The sequence below is a fragment of the Asterias rubens genome, chromosome 9 (assembly GCF_902459465.1).
Source record: "Asterias rubens chromosome 9, eAstRub1.3, whole genome shotgun sequence".
NCBI lineage: Eukaryota > Metazoa > Echinodermata > Asteroidea > Forcipulatida > Asteriidae > Asterias > Asterias rubens.
The window spans coordinates 6,648,454-6,661,046 of record NC_047070.1 but is presented as its reverse complement, the minus strand read 5'-3'; the positions used below and the strand labels follow the sequence as shown (position 1 = coordinate 6,661,046).

At 41.2% G+C, this 12,593-nt stretch overlaps 1 protein-coding gene across 1 annotated transcript; it reads right to left on the bottom strand.

The window, feature by feature from the left end:
* Positions 1 to 481: 481 nt before the first annotated feature.
* On the bottom strand, positions 482 to 7,467 carry LOC117294862. Its single transcript, XM_033777405.1, has 2 exons — positions 6,874 to 7,467; positions 482 to 6,539 (listed from the first exon to the last, which is right to left on the bottom strand). The coding sequence occupies exon 2, from the start codon at positions 5,686 to 5,688 to the stop codon at positions 1,075 to 1,077; it is 4,614 nt and encodes a 1,537-aa protein (XP_033633296.1). The 5' UTR covers positions 5,689 to 6,539; positions 6,874 to 7,467; the 3' UTR covers positions 482 to 1,074.
* Between the last annotated feature and the right edge of the window lie 5,126 nt (positions 7,468 to 12,593).

Below are 12,593 nucleotides of genomic sequence, written 5' to 3'. Positions count from 1 at the left end.
TCATATGAAACACACTTTGCCATAATTTCGGCCATTTGATAATAATACACAATCCTTCATAAATAACTTCAGTTTGAGTTTAAACTCCAATATGCACCACATTAAAGATCGTCAATCTTAATATTTGATGGGTTACTTTCCCCGTGTTCCTAGACACCTCAGCTCAAATTAGCTCAACGGCACTTCAAACTTATCAATACCTTGCTTAGGTTTTCTTTTAAATCAAACACAACTATAGAACTTCCTTACTTGGGTTTTCAGTTAACTCCAACACTTCTATACACTCGGTTCTTCCATGAAAATGATAATAAAAAGGATTGAACTTACGGTTGTTGATCGGGTCGTCCAACCTGTCTCCCTTGTTGCCAAAGTTCAATATTGGGTGGGTAAATCACACCCTCCGCACTCAGCTGGCATCAATTTAAACTGGCTGCAAAAATATATTCTGGCTCGCAGAAAATGTTCACTAAATATTATTTAAGGAACAGCTTGTACCTATATATGTACAAATAGCAGCATAACAGCAGAGCAGCAGAATAAAATGGCATGTACTCTTCACCACTGGAGACTCAACTGAATTCTTCCCACTATCCTTTCTCATATACTTCACACACACTTCTATCTACAGTCTATGAGCCGACACCCTGATCCTTTGTTATGATACACTTACCCCCAAGATTATGCAAATAAGCTGAAAGGTTAAACTTGAGGTTCACTGCTCCTCATGTTGGGGTATCCCCTCTAGGTCAAAAGTGTGCATAATGAATAATTAATATTGACCCCAAACAACCATGGCCAATTGGGTCCTGGCACCAAGCCCTTCATGAATATTTACACAAAGTTAAAAAGAACTTGAATAAATTTAGGCAATATCTAAGAAGGAAAGGAATGAATATTCATAAACCTCCAAGCATTTGCATTTTTCTGTGACATTTCACTCCCTCCTTAAAAAAAAATGTATTTGCGAGGGCAAAGTACATTTTCCACATGTTATAGAATTATTATACAGATAAAAAAAAACAACAAAACCAAATCAGTTTCTTGATATGAGGATTCTTACCTTTTCAGGTCACCTTAATCTACTGTACTATTCCGACTCAGAAAATCAGCCCCGACGTTATCAACTCCCTTGATTGACTCAATCCTGAACCTATAGGGTTGAAGGGCCAACGCCCAGCGCATCACTCTTGAGTTGGCCATCTTGGCCCGTTGCAAATAAATCAGGGACTGGTGGTCAGTTTGTAGCAGAAATTCTTGCCCGTAGAGATATGTGTCAAATTTCTGTATACCCCATATGACTGCTAAACATTCCTTCTCGATGGTTGCGTAGGCCTTTTCCCTCTGTAGCAGCTTTCGGCTTGCATAGGCTACTGGAAACAGACCATCTTCCTCATCTCGTTCTTGAAGGAGAACTGCGCCAATACCCATATTGGACGCGTCAGTACGAAGAGTGAATGACTTAGAGCAATCTGGAAGTTGCAAGATTGGAGCTACGGTGATTTTATTCTTCAAAGTACTGAAGGACCTCTCCTGGTTGTCTCCCCACTTAATCTGGTTCGGCTCCTTCTTCTTCGTCAGATCCGTCAAGGGGACTGCTATGGCGGCAAAATTTGGGATGAAGCGGCGGTAGTATCCAGCCAGTCCAAGGAAGGAACGCAACTGTTTCTTAGTCTCAGGTTGTTTGGCGTCTCTAATGCTTTGCAACTTGTCGGGTTGGGGCTTCATTAGACTGTTACTCACCACATGACCCAAGAAATCGAGAGACTGGAAACCAATTTTGCACTTGCTGGGTTTTGCATTTAGTCCTCCGGACCTTAGTCGATGGAAGAGTTCCGTTAATGCCTCTAGATGATCCTCCCAGGTAGTGGTGTGGACTAGTATGTCATCGATGAAGTTATCGGTGTTCTTGAGGCCTTGGAGCATCCTTCTCATGATTCGGCTGAAAGTAGCAGGAGCATTTACAAGCCCAAAAGGCATAACACAAAATTGAAACAAACCATGGGGGGTTATGAAAGATGTAGCTGGTCTAGATTCCATCTTTAATGGCACTTGCCAGTATCCTTTGGTTAAGTCTAGCTTACTAAAGTACTTGTCCTGTGAGAGTTTGGCAAAAATTTCGTCTTGGTCTGGTATTGGTTCTGCATCGAAGACTGTAATCCTATTCAATGCTCGAAAATCAATGCAAAATCTCATACTCTTATCTTTCTTGGTCACTAGCACAATGGGAGATGAATAGGGAGAGTCACATGGTTCAATGACACCTAACTTCTGCATCTCTGAAATCTCATTTTTGACAGTGTCTCGAAGTGCAAAGGCTAAGGGGTATGGTTTGAGTCTGACTGGTTCATCAGAAGTAAGTCTAATCTCGTGTTCTCCTAGGGTAGTTCTGCCCGGCATATCAGTGAGTACATCTGAGAACTGGGACAACAATTCCTCTACTTCTACTGACTGACTAGGGGTTAACTCATTGCTTACCTCTACATCTGCCGTTGTTTCTTTGGGTGTTAATGCTGGAGACAGAAGGAGTTCATCCGATGCTGGTTCCTCTTGACTGTGTGGTTCATCATCGACCAATGCTGCATTGACTACAACTGACTCACTCTTCTGATCGACGTCTGGCTTCTGCGTCTGGGATTCACGGTGGACATAAAGCTTAAGGAGGTTAGCATGGAATGTACGAACTTTATCCCCGATATTAATCTGGTAATCTGTACGACTTACTTTGGCTACAATTGGGAAAGGACCCTTCCATTGTAGAAGAAGCTTGTTTGAGTCCGTGGGTAGAAGGAGAAGTACATAATCTCCGACTGTGAAATTTCTGTCCTTGCTTTTCTGGTTGTAGTACTTTTTCTGTCGTACTTTGGCTTTCTTCAGCTGTTCGTGTGCCATCTTACAGGTGTTTTCGAGTCGTTCTCTTAGGTCTAACACATACTGGTACGTGGTTCTGACTTCAGGCTCTTCAACTTGACCCGTCCACAATTCCTTCAAAATAGACATTGGCCCCCGCACTGTTCTACCGTAGATCAGTTCAAATGGCGCAAAACCTAAACTTGCCTGCGGTGCTTCTCGGTATGCAAAGAGTAGTGCTGCAAGATACCTGTCCCAATCCTTTGGTCTTTCAGCGGACATCCTTCGTAGCATCTGCTTTAGAGTACCATTGAAGCGCTCGACCAATCCATTGCAGGCTGGGTGGTAGGGTGTGGTTGTCAACTGCTTGATAGATAGTAGTCTGCTGACCTCACGCATCAGGCTTGAAGTGAATTGGGTCCCTTGGTCGCTTAACACTTCCCTTGGAACACCCACACGACTAAACACCTCAACTAGTGCTTCGGCCACTGTAGTTGTTTCAATGTTCTTCATTGCCACTGCCTCTGGGTACCTGGTTGCGTAGTCAACAATAGTGAGTATGTAACGATTACCTTTATCTGTAGATGGAAAGATCGGTCCGACAATATCAACTGCTACTCTCTGGAAGGGTGTTTCGATGAGGGGCATATCACCAAGTGGAACTCGTGTAACTCTTCCTTTGGGAAAGGTGCGTTGACATATGTCACAAGATCGGATGAATCGTTTGAGGTCAGATTGAACGCCAGGCCAGAAGAAATTGGTCATGACTCTGTCTGTAGTTTGCTGCACACCTTGGTGTCCACCAAGAAGGGACTCGTGTGCCAGCTTCATGACTTGTACTCGAAATCTTAAAGGAACAACAACTTGGTGAAAGATGTTATTATGCTCAACTCTAGGAGATTGAAATTTTCTATACATGATACCCTTATGCATGAGGAAATTTGATGTGTTGCCTTGCTTGGTCACTTTCTGTTGGCCTTCCGTAACGAGTTCCCTACACCGCTTAAGACTCTCATCCTTCTGTTGCTCTTCTTGAAGCTCTTTGGTAGTAACTAACTCGGTCAAAGTACTAGGCACCTTCAGACATTTTCTAGGCTTACCCTCTCTCTCATGTTGAGCCCTGGTTTGAACAGCTGAGGTGATTTCGTGGTGATGATTGATGCTAACCTTCTCAACTCGATCTCCTGTATCTCCTTTCCAGCTGGGATCGGGATCAGATGGTTCACGGGCACCTGTGATATTACCCAGGATTAGATCATACACAGGGTTCTGCATACAAAGAGCCTTTACTCTGCCAGTGAAAAAAGGAGTGTTTACATTAATATCAGCAACCGGTACTTTCCTGACTGTACCATCAATCAGAACGCAAACCCTCTGTTCTCCTGTAAGTTGATCATCAGATATTAAAGAGCGTCTTACAACAATCCCACTGCACCCACTATCTCTAAGGACGGACACTTTGGTATTTCCTATTTTACCAGTCTTGACAGGCATGCCCAACTGTCCTTGATCACGACAAGCAGCACTCATGATAGGGAGAGTATGACCACATTGTAAAATCACTTGATCATCTTGTCGACAACAGTTTTGGAGATCGCTTGTTCTATTGGTAACCATGCAGGCAACTGTTTCAGCTAAACTCTTAGTCTTACAGCTACAGGAGCACTTACCATTTGAGTCAATCTGCGGAGATTCTTCATTGGCCTCTTGTGGTTGGTCGCCATCTTCCCTTGTTAACATGCTTGATGCTCTAGTCACCTGGGCTGGCCGATACCTGCAATCCTTTGCAATGTGCCCCTTCTTTTGACATATGTAACAAGTCCTCTCGGTGAAGGGTTGAAATGCTGGTCGTTGTTGCTGATGTTGATAAGAACTTGGAGCCCGTTCTTTCTGTTGCGGATGGTTAGCCACTTCTGGTTTCCTTACTCTGGTCTGTGGGTGTTGGAACGACTGTCTTTGTGGCATCTGTTGGTTAACTCTGCCGAAGGTAGAGCCCCTTGCCTCGACGAACTTCTCTGCTAACTTAGCCATGTCGTCCAGAGCCTCTGGCTTCCTTTCCTTCAAAAAGATAGCAAGATCCTGACCACAACCATAAATAAACTGTTCTTGCAAGATTAGATTCCTTAGATCAGCATAATTTTCTACAATACCAGCTAAATCTATCCACCTATCAAAATAGTTCTCTATACGTGCCGCAAATTGTATGGCAGATTCAACCTGCTCTGGTCTAGCTGCTCGGAGTTTGGCTCTAAACCCATCTTCAGTCAAATTGTACTGTTTAAAAAGAGCAGACTTGACAGCATTGTAATCATTGGCTTCGTGTCCCCCGAGTCTAGTATAAGTGAATAAGGCCTTCCCTGTTAGTAAAGCACTTAGGTTAACAGCCCAGTCTTCCTTCTTCCATCCTGCAGCTGAGGCGTACCTCTCAAATCTGTGAATGTAAGCATCCAAATCGTCTTTTTCATCATGAAAAATAGGCAGTTTGGGTGTCCTACAAACATTTTTGGGTTTCTTATCCTCACTAGTGTTACTTACATGTACCTGACCGGTTTGTGCTTCCAGCTGTTTCACCTGTAATTGTGTCTCCACTATCTCTTTTTCGTACCTTCTAAGTTCTAGCATCTTCACTCTCTCCTCTCTGGCTATTGCTTCTCTTTCTCTCACAAAATCTAGCAAACCTTGCCCCGTCAGACCTATATCTTTACCTAGCTCTAGCCACTTATCCATGGTGGATGCGTTCACACACCGCTCGCCTATGCATACGAACGCAGCTAAAAGCAGCAGCAGCAACGCATTAGTTGGAACTAACTTTGGCTGACGTGTGAGACAGGTTAGATGCATCGATCTGTAACGAGAGAAAAATCTTAAAACACTTTAATATTAATCACATCTCACTTATTCAAATACAGTAAACAAATAGTAAATCTCATATCACTCATTGTAATGCGTGAACTCGTGGAACCGGTTTTTGTTCTGGTGTGTTAATTTCAACTCCCGGACAAGCCCCCAAATTGTCAGAACACAGGGTAACCGATCCGCCTCCCGAATTCAAACTACAATAAATAATACGTGAAAGACAATTTCTTGCATTGGTACTATACTTTATTATAAAACAAATCAATTCCCGCACCAATCAATCTATATACACTTGCGTATTTAACTAATTACAATCCCCAAATCTCCCTCGAGCTCGAGTAAAACCCCACGATTATCTTAAGCCCCACTTAGGCTCTACAATTAAAGAAAAAAAGAGCACCTTGTTCCCACAGGAGTATTCTCAATACAAACTTAAGTGCGTTAAATAAATTCCCAACTGAGGATGAATATCCCCCACCACCGTTCTTCAAAATATCTCGTTTATCACTTCCCAAAACTAAAATGTCTCCTCGTTGACTTCCTTTTGTCGTCTGTCCCCACACCTTGGGACGCCCACTTTACTCGCAATAAATTACTTGGCCGAGGGGAATTATTACTATTGTTCACAGTTCACTCTTTGCTGTATACTCGAAACTTGCCCATCCAGCGAATCCTCTCTCACGATGGTGGGCGTACGTTCCCCCTCGCCGTACAACTCTGACTCACGTCGTCTCACTTCCACTCCATGCAGGGGTGGGATGTTCATATAACACAACTGAAAGTTACACTTGGGTGCGTCTTCTTGCGCCCGCCCTTCACACTCCCATAAAGGCCATCTGAAAAGTCATATGAAACACACTTTGCCATAATTTCGGCCATTTGATAATAATACACAATCCTTCATAAATAACTTCAGTTTGAGTTTAAACTCCAATATGCACCACATTAAAGATCGTCAATCTTAATATTTGATGGGTTACTTTCCCCGTGTTCCTAGACACCTCAGCTCAAATTAGCTCAACGGCACTTCAAACTTATCAATACCTTGCTTAGGTTTTCTTTTAAATCAAACACAACTATAGAACTTCCTTACTTGGGTTTTCAGTTAACTCCAACACTTCTATACACTCGGTTCTTCCATAAAATGATAATAAAAAGGATTGAACTTACGGTTGTTGATCGGGTCGTCCAACCTGTCTCCCTTGTTGCCAAAGTTCAATATTGGGTGGGTAAATCACACCCTCCGCACTCAGCTGGCATCAATTTAAACTGGCTGCAAAAATATATTCTGGCTCGCAGAAAATGTTCACTTAATATTATTTAAGGAACAGCTTGTACCTATATATGTACAAATAGCAGCATAACAGCAGAGCAGCAGAATAAAATGGCATGTACTCTTCACCACTGGAGACTCAACTGAATTCTTCCCACTATCCTTTCTCATATACTTCACACACACTTCTATCTACAGTCTATGAGCCGACACCCTGATCCTTTGTTATGATACACTTACCCCCAAGATTATGCAAATAAGCTGAAAGGTTAAACTTGAGGTTCACTGCTCCTCATGTTGGGGTATCCCCTCTAGGTCAAAAGTGTGCATAATGAATAATTAATATTGACCCCAAACAACCATGGCCAATTGGGTCCTGGCACCAAGCCCTTCATGAATATTTACACAAAGTTAAAAAGAACTTGAATAAATTTAGGCAATATCTAAGAAGGAAAGGAATGAATATTCATAAACCTCCAAGCATTTGCATTTTTCTGTGACAATGTACATTCATGTACACATACAACACATGGTAATAAATGTTTGAAGCTTGTGTAACTTATTTTTTCTGGCTAGCAAAAAGTAACACCAATGCATTGGCATCTGTGGTGTCTGCATTATACACAAGTACATATTTTGTTTGAGAAAGTAGTGTTTGCATGTGATACACATTAGAGAAATTGTTCTAAAAAAGTAGTGTATGGAAAGTAATACCAGCGTTTATGCAAATGAGGTAACCATGTGATTGGAAAGTTTAACCAGCATAAACATGTATATAGCATGGAGGAAACAAAGGGGACTGGGGTTGGGTATAAACCAGAGAAGAATATGACAGACAGTGAGTGTTAAGTACTGGCAGATTTAATTTGTATTGTGTGGTTTGATCCATGTTTCAAGTGAAACTCCACACGGTATACTGGGGTATGGTTCCATACTGGGGTATGGTTCCAATATTTGGTGTGTGTTTAGGAGATTTTTGCAGCACTTTGAGGTACCTGTCTTAAATTATTTATTGCAGTTGAAAACATGCATCATCAACCCATTTCTAAAAACAATAACACAAATAAACTTACTTTTTTGCTAGCCAGAACAAAAACAGTTACACAAGCTTCAAACATATATTACCATGTATTGTACATGTGTACATGAATGTACATGTACATGTATACTGTATGATATTACCATAAAATGTGCCAAAAACATATAATATTCAAATTGCCACCACACCATGAAGGAGTTGAGTGCCAAAGCTGAAAATTGGTGTATAAGTAGATATAATATATATGTTTAACTGGTATCAATTTCAAAAAGTGTTTCAATTGATCGCGGGGTCAACCGGGGTCAAGACGGGCGGGGTCTTTTTGACCTTTTTCTGGCTGTAACCAACTTTGGGTCCATGCTATTTCTAAATGAATGCATTGGTGAGCTTATAATTGCTTATGGGTAAAGACATGCACCCATAGATAATAACTAGGGAATATAGGTTTCATTTGACCCCTCATGTGGGCACAGGGTGACCCCAATTATCACAAAAAACATTTTCGGCTGATTCAAGTGCCTACTTTGGGTGACCATAACTAGAAAATTAAAGGAGATACATTTAAATTGAGTGCAGATTCATGAAATTTGGCAAAAAGTACGATGGAATACAAAGTTTGAGCTCTCTACCTGGTACAAAATCTAAATTATGAGTTTTCAAAGTCGGAAATTATCACAAAAACCACATTTTGCGACTCTCGCGCGCACAAAATGGCCGCCTCGACCAAATTTCAAAGGATCATATCTCGAAAACGACATGGAGTATGACTTAGCTTTTTTGTATGTGTTCATTTGAGCCACATCCAATCATTCTGATGAAGTTTCATCAAAATCTGAGGGGGTCACCTGGGGACCACTGGTTGATTTGACATGGAATGACCCAACAGTATTGAATGCTAATACTCATTGTACAAAAAGGAACCAGACCATACATCTTCCAGCCTTGGTTTGGTTACATTGATTTCCATGGAAGAAAATCAAGATGGCCACACCATAATAAAAGTCTGTTGTATCTTACAATTTCATTATTGGCCTGTGGACATCCATTTCAATTTAAAACTGTGTGGAAATATTTGAGGTTTCTTATAAGTCTGTTCAATGAGAGGCGTCCTTGGGTCTCATATTTCAAACATAATGCTCCAGGCATGCAACTCTTCCGCCGGTCCGCGGTTAACGCATTTTAGCGCTTTGCATCCTTTGGAAAAGGCGCTTTACAAATTCGGTTATTATTATTAATTATTATTATTATTATTAATTATTATTAATTATTATTATTTATTACAGCTGTTGCTGTTGCTGTTGCTGTTGTAGTATCAGTTGTGGCATCAGTTGTGGCATCAGTTGTGGCATCAGTTGTGGCATCAGTTGTGGCATCAGTTGTGGCATCAGTTGTGGCATCAGTTGTGGCATCAGTTGTGGCATCAGTTGTGGCATCAGTTGTGGCATCAGTTGTGGCATCAGTTGTGGCATCAGTTGTGGCATCAGTTGTGGCATCAGTTGTGGCAGCAGTTGTAGCAGCAGTTGTAGCATCAGTTGTAGCATCAGTTGTAGCATCAGTTGTAGCATCAGTTGTAGCATCAGTTGTAGCATCAGTTGTAGCATCAGTTGTAGCATCAGTTGTAGCATCAGTTGTAGCATCAGTTGTAGCATCAGTTGTAGCATCAGTTGTAGCATCAGTTGTAGCATCAGTTGTAGCATCAGTTGTAGCATCAGTTGTAGCATCAGTTGTAGCATCAGTTGTAGCATCAGTTGTAGCATCAGTTGTAGCATCAGTTGTAGCATCAGTTGTAGTAACAGTTGTAGTATCAGTTGTAGTATCAGTTGTAGCATCAGTTGTAGCATCAGTTGTTAGCATCAGTTGTAGCATCAGTTGTAGTATCAGTTGTAGTATCAGTTGTAGTATCAGTTGTAGCATCAGTTGTAGCATCAGTTGTAGCATCAGTTGTAGCATCAGTTGTAGCATCAGTTGTAGCATCAGTTGTAGCATCAGTTGTAGCATCAGTTGTAGCATCAGTTGTAGCATCAGTTGTAGCATCAGTTGTAGCATCAGTTGTAGTATCAGTTGTAGCATCAGTTGTAGTATCAGTTGTAGTATCAGTTGTAGCATCAGTTGTAGTAACAGTTGTAGTATCAGTTGTAGTATCAGTTGTAGCATCAGTTGTAGTATCAGTTGTTAGCATCAGTTGTAGCATCAGTTGTAGTATCAGTTGTAGTATCAGTTGTAGTATCAGTTGTAGTATCAGTTGTAGTATCAGTTGTAGCATCAGTTGTAGTATCAGTTGTAGCATCAGTTGTAGTATCAGTTGTAGTATCAGTTGTAGCATCAGTTGTAGCATCAGTTGTAGCATCAGTTGTAGCATCAGTTGTAGCATCAGTTGTAGCATCAGTTGTAGCATCAGTTGTAGCATCAGTTGTAGCATCAGTTGTAGCATCAGTTGTAGCATCAGTTGTAGCATCAGTTGTAGCATCAGTTGTAGCATCAGTTGTAGCATCAGTTGTAGTACCAGTTGTAGTATCAGTTTTAGTATCAGTTTTAGCATCAGTTGTAGCATCAGTTGTAGCATCAGTTGTAGCATCAGTTGTAGCATCAGTTGTAGCATCAGTTGTAGTATCAGTTGTAGCATCAGTTGTAGCATCAGTTGTAGTATCAGTTGTAGTATCAGTTGTAGTATCAGTTGTAGTATCAGTTGTAGCATCAGTTGTAGTATCAGTTGTAGTATCAGTTGTAGCATCAGTTGTAGCATCAGTTGTAGCATCAGTTGTAGCATCAGTTGTAGCATCAGTTGTAGCATCAGTTGTAGCATCAGTTGTAGCATCAGTTGTAGCATCAGTTGTAGCATCAGTTGTAGTATCAGTTGTAGTATCAGTTGTAGCATCAGTTGTAGCATCAGTTGTAGCATCAGTTGTAGTATCAGTTGTAGTATCAGTTGTAGTATCAGTTGTAGTATCAGTTGTAGTATCAGTTGTAGTATCAGTTGTAGTATCAGTTGTAGTATCAGTTGTAGTATCAGTTGTAGTACCAGTTGTAGCATCAGTTGTAGAACCAGTTGTAGTACCAGTTGTAGCATCAGTTGTAGCATCAGTTGTAGCATCAGTTGTAGTACCAGTTGTAGTACCAGTTGTAGTACCAGTTGTAGCATCAGTTGTAGCATCAGTTGTAGCATCAGTTGTAGCATCAGTTGTAGTATCAGTTGTAGTATCAGTTGTAGTATCAGTTGTAGCATCAGTTGTAGCATCAGTTGTAGCATCAGTTGTAGCATCAGTTGTAGTATCAGTTGTAGCATCAGATGTAGCATCAGTTGTAGCATCAGTTGTAGCATCAGTTGTAGCATCAGTTGTAGCATCAGTTGTAGCATCAGTTGTAGCATCAGTTGTAGCATCAGTTGTAGCATCAGTTGTAGTACCAGTTGTAGCATCAGTTGTAGCATCAGTTGTAGCACCAGTTGTAGCATCAGTTGTAGCATCAGTTGTAGCATCAGTTGTAGCATCAGTTGTAGCATCAGTTGTAGCACCAGTTGTAGCACCAGTTGTAGCATCAGTTGTAGTACCAGTTGTAGCACCAGTTGTAGCACCAGTTGTAGCACCAGTTGTAGCACCAGTTGTAGCATCAGTTGTAGCATCAGTTGTAGCATCAGTTGTAGCATCAGTTTTAGCATCAGTTGTAGCATCAGTTGTAGCATCAGTTGTAGCATCAGTTGTAGCATCAGTTGTAGCATCAGTTGTAGCATCAGTTGTAGCATCAGTTGTAGCATCAGTTGTAGCATCAGTTGTAGCACCAGTTGTAGCACCAGTTGTAGCACCAGTTGTAGCATCAGTTGTAGCATCAGTAGTAGCATCAGTTGTAGCATCAGATGTAGCATCAGTTGTAGCATCAGTTGTAGCATCAGTTGTAGCACCAGTTGTAGTACCAGTTGTAGCATCAGTTGTAGCATCAGTTGTAGCATCAGTTGTAGCATCAGTTGTAGCATCAGTTGTAGCATCAGTTGTAGCATCAGTTGTAGCATCAGTTGTAGCATCAGTTGTAGTACCAGTTGTAGTACCAGTTGTAGCATCAGTTGTAGCATCAGTTGTAGCATCAGTTGTAGCATCAGTTGTAGCACCAGTTGTAGCACCAGTTGTAGTATCAGTTGTAGTATCAGTTGTAGCATCAGTTGTAGCATCAGTTGTAGCATCAGTTGTAGTATCAGTTGTAGTATCAGTTGTAGCATCAGTTGTAGCATCAGTTGTAGTATCAGTTGTAGTATCAGTTGTAGTATCAGTTGTAGTATCAGTTGTAGCATCAGATGTAGCATCAGTTGTAGCATCAGTTGTAGCATCAGTTGTAGTACCAGTTGTAGTACCAGTTGTAGCATCAGTTGTAGCATCAGTTGTAGCATCAGTTGTAGCATCAGTTGTAGTACCAGTTGTAATACCAGTTGTAGCATCAGTTGTAGCATCAGTTGTAGCATCAGTTGTAGCATCAGTTGTAGCATCAGTTGTAGTATCAGTTGTAGTATCAGTTGTAGTATCAGTTGTAGTATCAGTTGTAGCATCAGTTGTAGCACCAGTTGTAGCACCAGTTGTAGCATCAGTTGTAGCA

Coding starts and splice junctions, on each gene's coding strand:
- LOC117294862 (XM_033777405.1), bottom strand. CDS start 5,688: ATGCATCTAACCTGTCTCACACGTCAGCCAAAGTTAGTTCCAACTAAT.